Source organism: Salvia splendens, chromosome 5 (assembly GCF_004379255.2).
Source record: "Salvia splendens isolate huo1 chromosome 5, SspV2, whole genome shotgun sequence".
NCBI lineage: Eukaryota > Viridiplantae > Streptophyta > Magnoliopsida > Lamiales > Lamiaceae > Salvia > Salvia splendens.
This window is the reverse complement of record NC_056036.1, coordinates 12,070,184-12,087,923: the sequence shown is the minus strand read 5'-3', so window position 1 is coordinate 12,087,923 and position 17,740 is coordinate 12,070,184. Positions and strand designations below refer to the sequence as shown.

At 39.3% G+C, this 17,740-nt stretch overlaps 2 protein-coding genes across 5 annotated transcripts; one reads left to right on the top strand and one right to left on the bottom strand.

Annotated features, from left to right (window-relative positions):
* Window positions 1-13,008: 13,008 nt before the first annotated feature.
* On the top strand, window positions 13,009-15,458 carry LOC121802334 (serine/threonine-protein kinase D6PKL2-like). Of its 4 annotated transcripts, none has more exons than XM_042201982.1 (4): window positions 13,009-13,141; window positions 13,304-14,257; window positions 14,722-14,881; window positions 15,336-15,458. In XM_042201982.1, exons 2-4 carry the CDS (start codon window positions 13,791-13,793, stop codon window positions 15,369-15,371), a joined length of 663 nt encoding a protein of 220 aa, XP_042057916.1. In that variant the 5' UTR covers window positions 13,009-13,141; window positions 13,304-13,790; the 3' UTR covers window positions 15,372-15,458. The 4 variants fall into 4 exon arrangements, with proteins under 4 accessions (XP_042057916.1, XP_042057917.1, XP_042057913.1 ...); XM_042201983.1 differs by lacking the exon at window positions 15,336-15,458 and adding an exon at window positions 14,977-15,014; XM_042201979.1 differs by lacking the exon at window positions 15,336-15,458 and having other exon boundaries at window positions 14,722-14,986.
* On the bottom strand, window positions 15,101-16,379 carry LOC121802333 (U-box domain-containing protein 33-like). The gene is made up of 3 exons (XM_042201978.1): window positions 15,931-16,379; window positions 15,640-15,874; window positions 15,101-15,557 (listed from the first exon to the last, which is right to left on the bottom strand). Exons 1-3 carry the CDS (start codon window positions 16,220-16,222, stop codon window positions 15,314-15,316), a joined length of 771 nt encoding a protein of 256 aa, XP_042057912.1. The 5' UTR covers window positions 16,223-16,379; the 3' UTR covers window positions 15,101-15,313.
* Window positions 16,380-17,740: the final 1,361 nt, after the last annotated feature.

Genomic DNA, 17,740 nt, shown 5'->3' with positions numbered 1-17,740 from the left:
TCAGTGACTCGTGAGTGCTGAATGTAAATACCTAAATTATTGGTTATCTAATAAAAATATCCTGGAGTGTTGATAAACGTGATAAAAAATACACAGATTATATAAAAACAAATACTTACGATGTACTTATTATTCGATTTTTAACAATGAAGTTTGATCCTTTGTCAGAAATTAACACCGTTCGTGAAGTTTATGATTTTTAATAATTTTAAAGTTCATGGTAAATAAACAGAATTGAACTAAAGTTTATGATTTTCAGATTAATATCCCTAGAATCAAATATGGGCAATACTAATGTTTTAAAAGTTGAATATATAAGTGAATCGACAAAGCTATTGGTTCATAATTCAATTGATCCGATAAACCACTGATTAACTGAAATATTGTAGCAAATATATATAAATATAATATAAAAATATTAAATTTAGTGAATGATAAAATATAAGTACTAGTAATTAATACTCCATCCGTGGCACAATAGTAGTGCACTCTTTCCTTTTTAGTCCGTCCCACAAGAGTATGCATTTTCTAATTTTAGAAAAAAATTTTATCTCTAATGTGGTGAGACTCATACCAATTTGCATTAAAACTCGTGCACAACAAAAAATGCATATTCTTGTGGGACAGATGAAATAATATTACTTATAAAAATATTAAAATTTAATTTTTGGTAAAAATAGAATTAAATTTTAGTGGGTATAATTAAATGCAAACAAAAGTAGATAAATATTCCTTGCATCTAACAATTTTGTAGATTCAATTGGACTAGACAAGGTACTGATTCGTGGATAAACCGTTTGTCCCAGTCCAGTTTTTAAAATATTGGATAATACTGACCACTCAGTTTTGTAATCTATTAATTATCATTCAATCTAAACACTAATTTACATAGCATGGCTGACTAAACATGTGTATGAAACAAAGGATAAGAGACACTATCGAAACAAGTAGTATAAGTTCGTTATTGACTATAAAATTAATTACTTAAAGACAATTTTCTATTTTAATAAAGTTAGTTTGGTAGCTATGATAATGGTAGATTAGATTATTTAACTTACATTATTGATCATTTGGTAGTATAGATTATTTATGTCTAAAGCCTATGATTAAGGACGGGCCCAATATAATATACTCTCATATTATAGACAAAATTATCTGGTCTCTATAGTCTGATTATTTATCTGGATTAATTTTAAAACCTGATAAATCTATATTTTTACACAAGTATCCTCGTATTAAACTTTTTTTAACACAAAAATCGTTTCTTTTTATTTAATATGAATATACGCAATCAACATGTCTAGTGATCACTTTTCTCTTTTTATTTTATATCTCTTTATTGACGGAAACTATATGAAATCAATTTTATTTATTCAACGAGGCAATTAGCTTGTGATTTTCGACGTATGAAATCAGCTAGATTTTGATCTATTCAACTTCAATAATACTCCTAGGTATGAATTTTATTGTTTGTTAATTGATTATATTTATAATAATAATAAATCTGTATCAAAATAAGGAATTATCACAAATATGTCTTTCTCTAACAAAATATAATGATAATAAATACACTTCATTTTTTTATTCGAGAAGAAAGGACAATCGCAAAAGTAAGAAGTTTATTGGAATCGTGCTTGGTCAAATGACTTTTGACTAATAATAAATGTTACAAAACATTTAATTTTGTGAAATTAAATGCAATAACGTTGATCTACGTTCCGAGTAGATGACCGTAGTATATTCATTTTCTCAAATCCGATTCCCGGTGAGTGAGAAATAATATATTAAAGTTGGTCACAATAAAGCTAGAAATGAGCTATGTGAAAAGACTAAGGGATTAATTAACTAAGTGTTAATTATCCCACATCGGGGATGATAGACTTCTTTTATGAAGTATTTAATCAGATGAATTATCATGTGTTATAATTATCGTGGAATAAGACGGGTGACAGAGCCCAAACGCGCGCACACGCGCGCGCCGTTGCTGCCCGCCCGCGACTCGCGCACCGTGCCCCGTGCACCTGGTGCCTTGGATCTTGGATCTTGGCAGACAAAAGGTCCCCTCTGGACCCCGACGCAGAACGGGAGACCAAAGGTCCCCGTTGGACCCCGACTCACAACGGGAGTCAAAAGGTCCTCGCTGGACCCCGACCCATAACGGGAGACATAAGGTCCCCGATGGACCCCGACGGGTCCATGGTGTATCTCGTCGTGTAGCGTGTCCAGGTGCGTCGTGTCTCTTCAGCTCCCACTGGCTAGTGCACCAGTCAATAACCCCCGGCGGTTACAGTCAAGCCATCATGGCACACATAATGGTTGTTGACTCCATCAAAGCCCTGCAGGTGGACTTGGCCTATAAATAGGCATGCATCCTCTGCATTCTAGGTATAACACAACACAAGCATTTTTGCATACTCCCTCTCTGCATAACTTCCCGTCGAAGCTCTGCCCCCGCCTCACTCCCGTTCGCCGGAGCTCTGTTGCTAGCTGTGCTACTACTCCAGAGACGAAGCCGTTTTATCTTTGGGGACGACACGCCAAACCGAGAGCACTACCGGGGCGTATCTCTTCTTGCGGAAAGAGGACTCCTCAACTCGGCTTACCGCTTTCCACAACATATTTCCGTGTAATTGTTCAGTTGTTTAACGTGTAATTTTCATTGTTTTCTTTTTCTTGGAATTTTCGCCCGGCAAGACTTGTATCTCACGTTTGGTCAACAATCGCAAGACGAGATATTCTTGCCACTAAACGACTTTACACACACAAACTGAATTGAAATAAACACCTTTGCTTGGAGATGTCGACTGACCCGTCTACCGCCGCTGCCACCGTTCCATCCACCGTGTCCCCCGTCGCTCCCGTCAACACGTCGTCGGACATAACGATGATTCCGACCCCTGGCTTCTCAACTTCTTCATCAACAACCCCGTGGGTGTTTGACAACCCCTTCGGGATGGTTACTGGATTCACCTCGAGTGGATCGGTCGGTTCCACTTTCAGTGGTTCCATTGGATCCTTCATCGGGTCGAGTGTCGGGGCCTTCAGGCACGGCACGGGTGCTGGACTCTTCGGGGTCAACACGGGTGCTAGCTCCTTCGGGGGAAGCACGGGTGCTGGACCCTCCGGGGTCGGCGCGGGTGTTGGATCCTCCGGGGTCGGCGCGGGTGTTGGATCCTCCGGGGTCGGCGCGGGTGCTGGATCCTTCGGGTCGGCACGGGTGCTGGATCCTATGCGGGGGGCTCCATGCTCCACTCAACTGTGGGGGGTACTGTGCCCCAACCAATTGTTAGCTCCTACGGGGGCAACGGACTTGGTCTCTTTCATGGGACAAGCTCGGCACCAATGGCACCAAGGATGATGCCACCCGCCGAGAAGCCGTCAAAGTTCACTGAAACGGACTTCAAAAGATGGCAACAGAAAATGTTGTTCTACCTAACAACGTTGGGCGTCGTGAACTTCCTCAAGGAGAACGAGCCAACCCCGCCAAGCGAGGACGAGGCACGTGTCGAGATGTACGTCGAGTATGACGTTTGGCGCAATGGAGACTATCTTTGTAAAAACTTTATTTTAAGTGCTTTAGATGATAGTCTCTATAACGTGTATTATAATATTCCCACATCAAAACAAGTGTGGGAAATGCTAGATAAGAAGTACCGTAGTGATGATGCGGGTACTAAGAAATTTGTAATAGCCAAGTACTTGGACTACAAAATGGTCAACTCCCGACCGATCATGGACCAAGTGCAAGAGTTCCAGCTGATCATCCACGACCTCGCCGCCGAGGGAATGGCCCTGCCTGAAGCCTTCACGGCGGGCACGGTCATTGAAAAACTTCCACCCGGCTGGAAGGACTTCAAGAGCTACCTTAAGCACAAGCGAAAGGAGATGAATCTTGAAGACTTGACCGTGAAGCTGCACATCGAGTCAGACGTGCGCAAACACGATGGTTTGGCTAAGGGCAATTGCCCACCTGTTGCTAAGGCCAATCTGTTGGAGCGGGGCGGTCTCTCCAACAAACGCTCCCGTCCAATTGCAAAGGACAAGGGCAAGAAGAAGCAGCCTGCGATGAAGGTTGAAGGCAACTGCTACAACTGTGGCAAACCTGGCCATTTTTCCAAGGACTGCCGCAAGCCGAAGAAGAAGCCGGCTGCCCACGTTATTGAAAAAGAGTTCAAGGACTGGGATGAAAGTGACCTTGTTGCTGTGGTCACGGAAGAAGTCAACCTTGTTGATAACAAATGTGGCTGGTATATCGACACTGGAGCTACTGCCCACGTCTGTGCCGATAAGAGCAAGTTCGCCTCCTACACCGCTGTTGAAGGGAGGAAAATCAACATGGGGAATCAAGTCTCGTCTCAAGTCCTCGGCATTGGAGACGTGATTCTCATGATGACGTCCGACGTCACCATCACTTTGAAGGATGTGTTGCACGTCCCGGACATCCGCAAAAACCTAGTGTCAGGATCAATACTAGTGAATAAGGGATTTAAACTTGTATTTGAATCTGATAGGTTTTCTTTGTACAAGTTTGGAAAGTCACTCGGAAAAGGCTTTGTAACCGACGGACTTTTCAAGCTTAGTGTAGTTGTACGCCATGTTCCTAAGCCGTTGGCTAATAATAAGAATGCATCTACTTCTTCTTATTTGACCGAGTGTTCTAACTTGTGGCATAATAGATTGGGACATGTAAATCAAAATGCCATTAAAAGATTAGTAAGCTTAGATTTACTAAAGGCAAATTAAGTAGAAACTCAAAACAAATGTGAAACTTGTCTTGAGGCGAAAATGACTAAGTTATCGTTTTATTCGGTTGAACGGAACACGAAACCTCTTGAATTAATTCACACGGACGTATGTGACTTAAAATTGGTGCAAACGAGAGGTGTAAAAAATACTTTATCACATTCATAGATGATTGCACACGATATTGTTATGTCTATCTTTTAAGAAGTAAATACGAAGCAATAGAAGCGTTCAAAAATTATAAGAACGAAGTCGAGAATCAACTTGGATGTAAAATCAAAATGATTCGAAGTGATAGAGGGGTGAATACGTAGCCCCGTTTGAGGAATTATGCAACGCAAGTGGTATAATTCACCAAACTGAAGGGTTGGTAGCGGAAGCGTGCATGAATTTACCGATCACATAAATTTGATCTATTTAGCAGATTATTTAGACAAATTCTATTCGCGTAATTATCACATGTATCATGCTCATAACTTGAATTAAAACATGCTTTAACATATAAAATCCCTAAAAATGCTTACTACGGAATTAGCCAATTTACCTTGTTGATTCAATCAAGAATCGATGATGGCTTGCGTCTTCTCCACGTGAAGATCTTCAGTACTCGACCTCGGACCTTCTGACTGGTGTCCCGGACTATACGCTGATATTTGTGTGGGCAAATCTCACCAACGTACTAGGACTTGAATAACGAAGACAGAACTCAGCTCACGGATGAGGCAAAATTTCGAACTCTCTCTTTCTCTGAGGGGGACGAAAATTATCAACCAAAATTATTGTCTTTTCTGTCTCCTTTATTCTCCTATTTATATTAAGTCACATATTGGGCCCAGTCAGGGATCTAAGGAAGAATTTGGAACAGGCCTCACCCAATTAGCTTTTTACTAATTAAATTGAACCCACAATTTAATATAAGCTTATATTGGAATAATACAAGCAGCCACTACAAAAGTAATATTGCACTGCCTTCCAAATCCGAAATTACAAGTATTCCGGGTTTCCTTTAATTGCATTTAATTTATATCTCGCGCTTAAGATAGAAACATCCATTAATTAATTATTGTGTGCTATGGACTTAATTAATTAACATATTTTAATCTCCAAGAGTGGACTTAGCAAGAAACTCTTATTTATTATTCATAGAGTAATTAAACTCCAACTAGCTAGGTTCCGAATAATAAAACCTTGTTTCGAGCTCCTCTTGTGGATGTTATCAAACGAGACTCTCCTCACGCACGATTCAACGTAATAGCAATCCTAGCACCGCTAGATAATGATCGCCACTACCCAATATACCTGGATCGTTGGGTGACGAAAAACCCGCACCTTTGGTAAGTCAAAGTAGTAGGTACTCAATATCGTATGCTCAATGCTAACGTACATTGATTAAGAAATTAATTATCAAGACCTCGTATTTCAGTAGATAGCATAAAGACTCGTCTTGCTGTTAGATCCATTCAGTGCTATACCACACCAACGTCATCTTATTTCAATAAGGCTTAGAAATAATCGGACTGACGTTGCAACCTTTCACGATAGGTAGTCTAAGCCTATCTAGGTTGTGAAATTCTTATTTTTCTTTGTTTAGAACTGACCGTGTTACCTTAAATTGGACGACGCCCACAACCGGTCTACTAAAACAAAGACTTAGACTTTGTTACGTTTGCTTATACATTTAAATATGCAATAAACAACCATTAAATGTAAAACATAACAACATTATGACAAAAAATAATCTGTTACATTTATTGGAAAATAACAATTAGAGTTTTACAGTATCCAATCACTCGAAAGATGATTTCTAGTATACAAAACCCTAACACAAACGACTGCACCATATTCACCACAATCTAATGGTGTTGCAGAACGCAAGAATCGAACTCTCAAAGAGATGATGAACGCGTTACTGATCAGTTTGGGGATGCCCCAGAACATGTGGGGGGAAGCTGTTTTGACAGCCAACTACATCCTAAACAAAATTCCACGCAAAGGTAAGGATGCTACTCCTTATGAGCTGTGGAAGGGAAGGAAGTCATCCTACAAATACCTCAAAGTGTGGGGGTGTTTGGCTAAGGTAATGGTTCCTCCGCCCAAAGAAGTTACAATCGGTCCTAAAACGGTTGATTGTACCTTTATTGGGTATGCACTTAATAGTAGTGCATATAGATTCGTTGTCCACAAGTCTGAAATACCGACTGTGACCGTGGGAACAACAATCGAGTCAAGAAATGTTGTATTTCTTGAAAATATATTTCCTCGCAAAGAGAAGGAAAATATTGCACCTAATTCTGAGACGAGAATTGAGGATGAAGCTACTAGTTCTAAATCAGTGGATAAAGAGCCTGAATCGCGCAAGCGAACAAGGCATGATCCAAACGATGCGGTACTAAGACGTGGTAGCAGGATCAGAACACCAAAGACATTTAGTCCTGACTATATTGCATTTATGTTGGATGAAGAACCAACATCGATAAAAGTAGCAGGCCCAGACGGGTTGCATTGGAAAGAAGCTGTTCAAAGCGAAATTGATTCAATTTTGCTAAACCACACGTGGGTGTTGGTTGATCTACCTGAAGGTGCTAAACCTTTAGGATGCAAATGAGTCCTTAAAAGAAAGTTTAAGGCCGATGGAACAGTGGATAAGTATAAAGCTCGACTGGTAGTCAAAGGCTTTAAACAAAATGAAGGGTACGATTTCTTCGATACCTACTCACCTGTAACGAGGATTACATCAATTCGAGTGCTTCTAGCGATTGCTGCTGTGCACAATCTTGAGATTCATCAAATGGGTGTTAAGACTGCGTTTCTAAATGGTGATCTCGAAGATGAAATCTATATGGAACAACCTGAAGATTTTGTAGTACCTGGACAAGAGAAAAAGGTATGCAAGCTGGTTAAATCCCTCTATGGATTGAAACAAGCCCCGTTGCAGTGGCACTTGAAATTTGATAACGTGATGTTATCAAATGGATTTAAAATCAACGAATGTGACAAATATGTCTACATTAAGAACACTGATAATGGATATGTTATAGTGTGTCTCTATGTTGATGATATGTTAATAATGGGTAGTAACACCCAAGTGATTAACGACACGAAAGTCATGTTAAAGAGAAACTTTGACATGAAGGATATGGGTCTAGCCGATGTAATTCTTGGAATGAAAATTCTAAGAACATCGGAAGGAATCACATTAACACAATCACATTATGTTGAGAAAGTATTAAAGAGGTTCAACGCCCATGATGGCGTCCCGGCTAAGAAGCCTATAGAGCTCAATGTTCACTTGAGCAAGAACAGGGGTGAGCCCGTTGCACAAGAAGATTATGCACGGGTCATTGGATGCATTATGTATCTTACTAATTGCACTCGACCTGATATTACTTGCGTCGTGAACAAGTTGAGCCGTTATACGAGCAATCCAAGCAAAGAGCATTGGAAAGCTCTTGTAAGAGTTTTGAGATATCTCAAGTATACTCAAAATCATGGGCTACACTTTTCGAGATACCCCCCGGTACTTGAAGGGTACTGCGATGCAAATTGGATATCCGATAACAAAGATTCACTTTCGACAAGTGGATATGTCTTTACTATTGAGGGTGGTGCTGTCTCGTGGAAATCCACGAAACAGACATGTATAGCCCTATCCACTATGGAATCTGAATTCATAGCTTTAGATAAAGCCGCGGAAGAAGCCGAATGGCTTAAAAACTTCCTTGAAGATTTGGTCAAAGCCCGTGCCTCCAGTGTTAATTCACTGTGATAGCCAAGCCGCTATTGGGAGGACAAATAGTGGCTTGTACAATGGTAAGTCTCGACACATTCGTCGACGACATAATACCGTGAGACATTTGATCACAACAGGGGTGATTACAATTGACTACGTGAAGTCATTGGATAATCTAGCGGATCCGCTAACCAAATGGTTAAATCGTGATCAGATAAATAAATTGCTAGAGGGAATGGGTTTGAAATCCACAGACTAAAGAATTGTCATAGTGGTAACCCAACCATGATGACTGGAGATCCCAAGAACTTGGTTCAATGGGAAAACTAAGCTATGAGAGTTCGTGTGAAACACTCATCTATATTTATTCCCTAGAGAGCAATAGAGTGTTGAAAAAAAAAAACTTGCCTAGTGGTGAGGTTAAGTCTATGACTTTTAATGATTCCTAAAGGATCTCGTTGAGATAAAGTTCTCAAGGAGAACGAGTATGGCAAGATACTCAACGAGGAATCACCTATGTAAGTGTGAAGTGGGGCCGCTTCAAACAATACACTTATGAATCCAAAGTGGTGTCCAAGGCCGGAAATGGACACAAAACGTGAGAACGGATGAGGTTGAGGTGTTTAAGTGTTAACATCATTGTCTCGGTGCACGCCGTGGAGGAATAGTTCAAAGCATCGCGCTACTAGTCCGCCTGTGTATCCGATGGTATTGACTATGGATGGTTCAAAGCCAAAACTACCTATCCTTATGCTTACATAACTCTTGAGGGCTAAGCTTGTGTCTGCATACATATGCATTTGGCAATTTCCACTCATGTGGAGGATTGTTGGAATCATGCTTGGTCAAATGACTTTTGACTAATAATAAATGTTACAAGACATTTAATTTTATGAAATTAAATGCAATAACGTCGATCTACGTTCCGAGTAGATGACCGTAGTATATTCATTTTCTCAAATCCGATTCCCGGTGAGTGAGAAATAATATATTAAAGTTGGTCACAATAAAGCTAGAAATGAGCTATGTGAAAAGACTAAGGGATTAATTAACTAAGTGTTAATCCCACATCGGGGATGATAGACTTCTTTGATGAAGTATTTAATCAGATGAATTATCATGTGTTATAATTATCGTGGAATAAGACGGGTGACAGAGCCCACACGCGCGCGCCGCCGCAGCCCGCCCCTGACCCGCGACCCGTGCACCGGGTGCCTGGTGCCTTGTGCCTTGTGCCTTGGATCTTGGCAATTGGTCTTTGGGTGGTCTTTGGGCTGTTGTTGAGCGTGGTTCGAGCCGTGCTTGTTCTTTTTGGACCACCCCAAGCTCCACGCTATCCCTGACGGGTCCTGGTTTACGTCATGGTCCCGCTGGACCCCGACGCACAACGGGAGATAAAAGGTCCCCGTTGGACCCCGACTCACAACGGGAGTCAAAAGGTCCCCGCTAGACCCCGACCCATAACGGGAGACAAAAGGTCGGTCCGGTCCATGGTGTATCCCGTCGTGTAGCGTGTCCAGGTGCGTCGTGTCTCTTCAGCTCCCACTGGCTAGTGCACCAGTCAATAACCCCCGGTGGTTACAGTCAAGCCATCATGGCACACATAATGGCTGTTGACTCCATCAATGCCCTGCAGGTGGACTTGGCCTATAAATAGGCATGCATCCTCTGCATTGTAGGTATAACACAACACAAGCATTTTTGCATACTCTCTCTCTGCATAACTTCCCGTCGAAGCTCTACCCCCGCCTCACTCTCGTTCGCCGAAGCTCTGTTGCTAGCGGTGCTGCTACTCCAGAGACGAAGCCATTTTATCTTTGGGGACGACACGCCAAACCGAGAGCACTACCGGGGCGTATCTCGTCTTGCGGAAAGAGGACTCCTCAACTCGGCTTACCGCTTTCCACAACATATTTCCGTGTTGTTTAGTTATTTAACGTGTAATTTTTATTGTTTTCTTTTTCTTGTAATTTTCGCCCGGCAAGACTTGTATCTCATGTTTGGTCAACAAAGTTCATATAATCTTGCATTATTGGGGATTGAAGACGAAAAACTCTTGTCGATTTTATGACATGCAATATAGTAATCAGTAAATTGTCAAAATAAAAATGAGAAATAATAGAACTTTTCCGATTCATTCACCACATCGAAATATAAATATTTGGAGCATCACAGATAACAGTACTTTATTTTTAAAGCCTGTGTATTCATCAATTTAAATTATGAATTGAAATATGAAATTAATATATTAATGAAAATAACTTTAGCTGTAACATAAAACGGAATATAGTTATAAAAGCCCATATTCGTTGATTCTAGGATTTGTATCTATAACCCTAACTCCATTAAAGTTCTTCATTCCCAATTAAGCTTTCATTGATTACTTTGTACCACTCAAGGTTGCGTGTATTCATATTAAATATAAAGATGGAGACCTACTGCATGAGTGGAGAGAGTGGGATTAAAATGGTTGACAAGTGGAGTGATGGAATGAGTAATGGAGAGTTGAGAGTTGAGAAAGTGAAGTAATGGAGATGGAGGCTACCTTTTTCTCTAATTTTATATATAACCCTAATTAGTAAGAAAAATAATTAAAGGATAATATTATCATTATCTATTTTAATCTATTATTTTAGAAACTCTATCAAACAACATAAAAAATAAAACTGATATTTCTTAATGCCTACCAAACATGTAGAATAGATTAGTAATCACATTTATTAAGATAATTTATATGGATATAATTTAACTTAAGATAATTTTATAAAGCTACCTAACTATATACTACTACGTTGTTTAATGGGCAAACTGCTCTAAAAGTCATAAACTATTTTCATTTTCTGGTTTTTCCCATAAACTAAAAAATTGGCGTATAAATTATAATGTCATGAACTTTACCGGGTTATTGGAATTTCCCATTTGACCCGACCCTAGAGTTTTCCAGTCGAAATCTTGCACACATGGCAAGCCTGAAATCTGACGTGGAAAACGCAGAAAATTCATTAACCCTAAAAGTCACAAACTTTTCCTATTTTCTGGTTTTTCCCACTAACTTTTCCCATTCTCTCGTCGCGATTTCTTCTCCCGGGATTTCAGTCGTAATCCAATTTTATTTTTTTTCCATTTCAAACAATCGATTTTTGGTCAATTTTGATTGAATGTGCGATTTTTTGATTTGTTCGAAATTAGTCAATTTTCTAGTTAGAATGTATGGTTTCAATTTCAATTTCGTTTTTTTAAATTAGTCTTTCTAGCTCCTAAATCTTGACCAATTCAACGTATCTTTTAACAATTTAAACGGCTCCATTCCAAAAGGCCTTGTGGGAAAATCGAAGGAATAATTTCTCGACACTTCTCTTTATGGGAAGCCTCTTGACACCGTGTGCCCCAAAACTCTGGCTATTGCCGCGAGTGGTGGCGGCGAAGGGAAGAAGAAGCTCTCTGGTGGCGTCATTGCGGAAAATGCAATTGGATCTGTTTTAGGGTGGTTTCTCTTGCTGTTACTATTATTTATCTTGTGTTGGAAGGGTAGGAAGAAGTCGCGGTCAGTCGACATCACAGCTTTAAAAAATCAGGAAAGTGACTCCTCCGCCGCCACACAGAAGCCCCTCGTTGTCGGCGTGCTCATTGTCGTCGGCACCGATTTGAGAGTGAAGTGAAAGGAATTTGGGGATGAATTTAGGGTGAAAATGGAGTGTAAATTAGGGTAAATTTGGAGATTTTGTGGGTTAAAAGGACACACTCAGTATAATTAGGGTAAGCATAATTTTAACACGTCAGTACACACTTAGCACGCACTCAGCCACCACGTCAGCTGGATAATGTTTTAGTTCATGGGAAAAACCGAAAAATGAGAATAGTTTGTGACTTTTAGAGCAGTTTGACACGTCAGCAGCCACGTCAACTTATACACTCAGCAGCCACGTCAACTTAAAAAGACACGTCAGCTTGCTTCATGGCCGGAAAACCCGTCATGGGAAAACGGCAACTGAATGTAAAGTTCATGACATTATACGCCAATTTTTTAGTTCATGGGAAAAACTGGAAAATGAAAAAAGTTTGTGACTTTTAAGACAGTTTGCCCTTGTTTAATCCTCATTTTATTAACAATTTTTTTCTCATAACTGATTAACGGCCTACTTTTACTTTTACTTTTAACTTTTATTAACCAAACACCTATATTTATTACTGCCTACCGTTGTTATTATCTAATTATTATTCATCCGGTAGGGCTACAATTTCTGTAATACTTTATTTTGTGTATAATAGATAGGGCTAAAAAGTTATTCAATTATACTTCATTCATAAAAAATATTTGGCTTTCATAGTTGGTAAATAAGAGAGTGAACCATAATTTTCTTATATATTTATCAAGTTTTTAAAATTTAATATTTACTTTAGTGTCCATTAAAATTATATAGAAGTAGAGAGTAGTACTAGTATTAAATATTAATTCATAATGGAACCTCAATATTAATATACACCATATTTTATTAATTTTTTAGTATTAAAATCTATTTCAACACAAATGCCATGGAATCTTTCTCCACTCCATATTTCCACTGCCGAAGCTGATTTCTGAATGCTTGTACTGATTTAGCAAATCTTACTTGCTTATCTTCTCAATTAGTGTTTTTCTTCTGTATGGACTGCTCAAGATTCGGTTAGGTGTGTTTTCTTTTACTATAAGTCTTCTTGCTAATGCTTTCATTGAGAAGAACAGTAGCGCTTTATTGTGTATGCTAGTTATACTGTTTCTAAAGTTACTCTAATACAGTAATACTTATATATTTCATGTGTAATTTGCTGACTGATTTTGCCAACTGCCAGGTTGTGGTGTGTTAGAGTTCACGGAGATAGATTTTTATGATAGAGATATAGCTGTGGTAGTGATGATCAACATATTCTTGTAACCTATATTGAGCAAAGTGTCTGTTTCTGGGATGGCCTCGACAAGTGGCTCTAGAGGTCCGGTGAGTTTGCAACAAAGAGTTGTTAGGATTCAGCATTCTACCAAGGAGAATGATCACAAATCTACTAGTGAGCCAAAGGTGATTGATCTTGAGCAATCAGTTGATCCTGATGAGGTGTGTCTGATTTTGCCTAGAGAAGATGCTGAGTCCAACAAATCTGCTAATAATGATTTTGATACCTCAGAGTCCAATATCTCTTTCTCCGGGTCTGAAAGGGAATCTAAAGCTCAAGATCTTGAGCTAATCAACATTAGAAGTTCACTGGAACCTTCCTTTGATCAGGGAAAGGAATCATCTGGGATAGGGAGTGTAATAGTTAGTTAATTGAGAGTGGAAAGAGCAGCATGTGTTGGGAAAGTACAAGCAGTGATGTCAGTAATGAGAGCACCTCTAGCACCAGCTTTAATAGCAGCATCAATAAGCCTCACAAAGCAAATGATGTTCGATGGGAAGCCATCCAAGCTATCCGCTGCAGGGATGGTGCATTGGGTTTGAACCATTTCAGGCTCCTAAAACGGCTGGGTTGTGGAGACATTGGCAGTGTTTATCTGGCTGAGTTGAGCGGAACTAAATGTTACTTTGCGATGAAAGTAATGGACAAGGCATCTCTAGCAAGTCGCAAGAAGCTTGTTCGTGCTCAGACAGAAAGAGAGATATTACAGTCCCTAGACCATCCGTTCCTTCCTACTCTGTACATCCATTTTGACACTGATAAGTTTTCATGTCTGGTGATGGAAGTCTGTCCTGGTGGAGACTTGCATACTCTTCGTCAAAGGCAACCAGGAAAGCACTTTTCTGAGCAAGCAGCCAAGTAGGAAAAATTCCAACCATATAACATTGAAATTCAACAGATTTTTGGTTGAGTTTCAGTTGATACTTCCTGGGAATCCATTTCACATGCTACTTGATTTCATGACATATAGTTAAAGATATTATCCATTTATGCTGTGTAATGTTTTTTCACAGTACTTAAAATGTTGAAATATTTGGAAATGGTCTCAGCCTTATAATTCTTGCGAAAATGATCACTTTTACATTGGATACTAGTATGATTGTGGTGCCATTCTGGTGGTGATTAAGGCTGCTTTAGAAGTAAGAACTGTCGAAATTACATTATTTAAGATCATATGACCTTTGCATTATCCTTAACTCTTTAATTAGTGAAGAAAACTCAACATGCGAAATCCACACATCATACATTGTGAGACTGATTGAAAATGTAAGTGTTTCTGCTCAATCTATTCACCATCGTTTTAACAAATTTCCTTGTGTCAGGTTTTATGTTGCTGAAGTGCTGCTAGCTCTGGAGTATTTGCACATGCTTGGTATTGTTTATCGTGACCTTAAGCCTGAAAACATTCTTGTTAGGGATGATGGACATATAATGCTCTCAGACTTTGATCTTTCTCTTCGTTGTGCTGTTAACCCAACTTTGGTAAAGACCCCATCCTTGTTTTTCATTCATCAACCTTTTTCCATAAACAAGCACTCTCTTAACAAGGATGCTTGTTTATGTACCCAAAATTTCAGACATCTGTGACTTGATCAACTATTACTTTTAGTTGCAGCAGACAACAATAATTTGACAATATTCTAATCATTGTAAAGGTGTGTTTCCTCACTCTTACTAAATTAAAGGCTTTGTATAAAGTTCGATGACAAAAGGTTCAACATAAATATAAGTAGTCATGGTAAAAAATTACACAGGATTTACAAACTTGTTACCTGACAAATGAAATTGTTTACATTTTCTATGTTCATAAGAAGCAAGAAAGGTTTGATAGTCTCAAATATGATTCTTCAAGTGCAACCAGCTTTGAGCCCGTCTTCAGTTTTGAGGCCGAATCTGTGCTTGGATTGACATGACTCAGATTTTGAAACAACCGCAGGCAGCTGAGGCGTTTGCTGTTTGGTATTTGTTTTGAGAAAAGGTGGGAGTCGAATGAGTTGGGCTGGGCGAGGGAGAAGGAGAAGGAGAAGAAGATGGGGACTCTGTCATCTCCAGCTCGGTAACTTCCTTACCTTTACATATGATCTTAACCTCACAGAATTCAGGTGCCTTCTGCACTATCAGATCTGCTGTTCCATTCCCCTTCTTGGACTTGATCCTTCTGCAAAATTACCAATAACCATTGTGAAAAACTATACTCCTATGAGACATGTATATGTATATGTGGTTAGAGAATGCACAACCTCACAGTAGCCTTGTTGGCTCCAAGAATGAGCTTTGTGATATTGAGAATAGGAATGAGATCAAGTATGGCTCTAGCCTCCAAATCACTTTCAACAAGTACAGTCTCCACTTGAACCTGGGAAGCAGAGCATACATTGACATACTTTCGAAGAAGATCTCTCCTCTTCCCACTTTCTTGGGCCAAAAACGCCTTCTTCTGCTCCGGGTTCACCTGATTTATAGGCAACTTCCCCACTGCAAACTCATGAGTGAGAGAGTGATGAAGGAGAGAGAATGAGAGATGAACTTACAAGGCGAAGGGATGAACTTGATCTCAGGGAAGACGTGGATGAGGAAGATGAAAGCCGAGGAGGGATCAAGCACAGCATTTTTGAGCGTCCAGAGCAAGGCGTCCATGCTCAACGCCTCATCGATCTCCTTCCATACCGCCACATGTAATACATTCTCTCTCTCCTCGTAGCTTAAGCACCAGCTGCCCTCCTCCGCTATAGTTCCAAGCTCGTTCTTGCTTTGATAGTTTACATGGACCTTATTCTCCTCTTCCTCGATCTCGCTCACCCACTCCTCGGAGCTGGACGCCATTGACGACGGTTGTAGGCCGGAAGAACCTAACAATGTTGAAAATTTGGGTGGAGAAATTTAGGATGTCTAGCTTTAATGCAACTTTGACTTTGCCTAACTATATGTGAAAATGAGAAGGTTGGTTTTGTCTCCTTTGCAAAACTCCCCTTTATATTGCCACCAAATTTCCAACTATTCGTCATGTGCTCTTCAAATTTAGTTCGTGGGTCCCTTAGGAATTTCCTGGTCTTAGAATTGATTTTTTGTTCGGAATTTGAAGATGTGGAATTCGAATAGAGTTTTCAACAATTCTCAATTTTTCAATTCTATAATTTGAATTTCATATCTAGAGTAGATAATTAGAAATTTAAATAGTTATAAAATTAGATATTTTTAGCACATTGTATATCCATATACACATATACAATATTTACACGCATAGTGCGCACACATTCAAACAATATACACACTATACACTTACAAACATAACACACCGCACACCAACACACAATATACATAGTGCACAAACAATGCACACACTTCATATACACCAATTTCACACACAACACATAAATTGCTCACACACACTGCACACATACATAAAGTGCACATTATACACACGGCGCGTGCACACTACACACAATGTGCACTTGACATACGCATAAACAATACACACGCAATACATACTGCACAATCACGATAGACACATTGTACTCTTACACATAATACGTACACTGTACACGCATGCGCGCACACACACAATACACATTGCACACGCACACGAATACACATAATACACACACTACACGCGCGCGCACACACACAATACAATTTAATTAGTTTTGTAATTTTTCAAGTATGATTTACTAGTCATGTGTGGGAACTGTATGAAGTCTGAGTTTACTATGTGCGCATCGAATATAGCTATGGTGAGCTCCTATAAACACACAAAAACTTGTACTCCTACTGTATTAGTTTGTGATTTTAGACACGAAAATAATATATTGGCACGATGATATAAGAATATCCTATATCCTAAGTTGAATAGGTAACTGAGGTATCAAATTATGGTTTATAAATTATTATGGCCGATATGCTTAGCTTAAATAAATAAGAAGAAATATTTACGAAAGTGAATGTCAAGCCAAACTTAGTCTTGTCATTGTTATATATGTTGTTGCACTGCACAACAACCCGTGGGTATTTGTTTTCTGTATTACAACTCATACTATACTGTATTATCAATACAATACTGTTTTTAATAAAATGCTGTAAGAATATTCCTATGTACTTCTCATATTGGATTATGATATAGAGGCAGTATTAAACTAAAATAAGATGGAAGTTGAGACAGGTTAATAGAATACTATAATTCAAATAACTATGTCACAGTTTATGCATGCGATCATGTCTAGGGGATATTGATGAGATGTAGTCGATTTTTGATAGCATCATTATCACATTATTTAAACCTGAAAAAGACCAGAAAATGGAATATGCGAATACGTACGAGTATCTCGGCTGTGGGGAAGTCAACTT

Bases quoted from the DNA above. Each gene is read 5' to 3' on its own strand.
- LOC121802334 (XM_042201979.1), top strand. From the start codon at position 13,791: ATGTGTTGGGAAAGTACAAGCAGTGATGTCAGTAATGAGAGCACCTCT. The intron at 14,258-14,721 runs GTAGGAAAAATT...TCCTTGTGTCAG, and splicing joins TTTTCTGAGCAAGCAGCCAA to GTTTTATGTTGCTGAAGTGC.
- LOC121802333 (XM_042201978.1), bottom strand. From the start codon at position 16,222: ATGGCGTCCAGCTCCGAGGAGTGGGTGAGCGAGATCGAGGAAGAGGAG. The intron at 15,875-15,930 runs GTAAGTTCATCT...ATGAGTTTGCAG, and splicing joins CAAGTTCATCCCTTCGCCTT to TGGGGAAGTTGCCTATAAAT. The intron at 15,558-15,639 runs GTTGTGCATTCT...GTAATTTTGCAG, and splicing joins GCCAACAAGGCTACTGTGAG to AAGGATCAAGTCCAAGAAGG.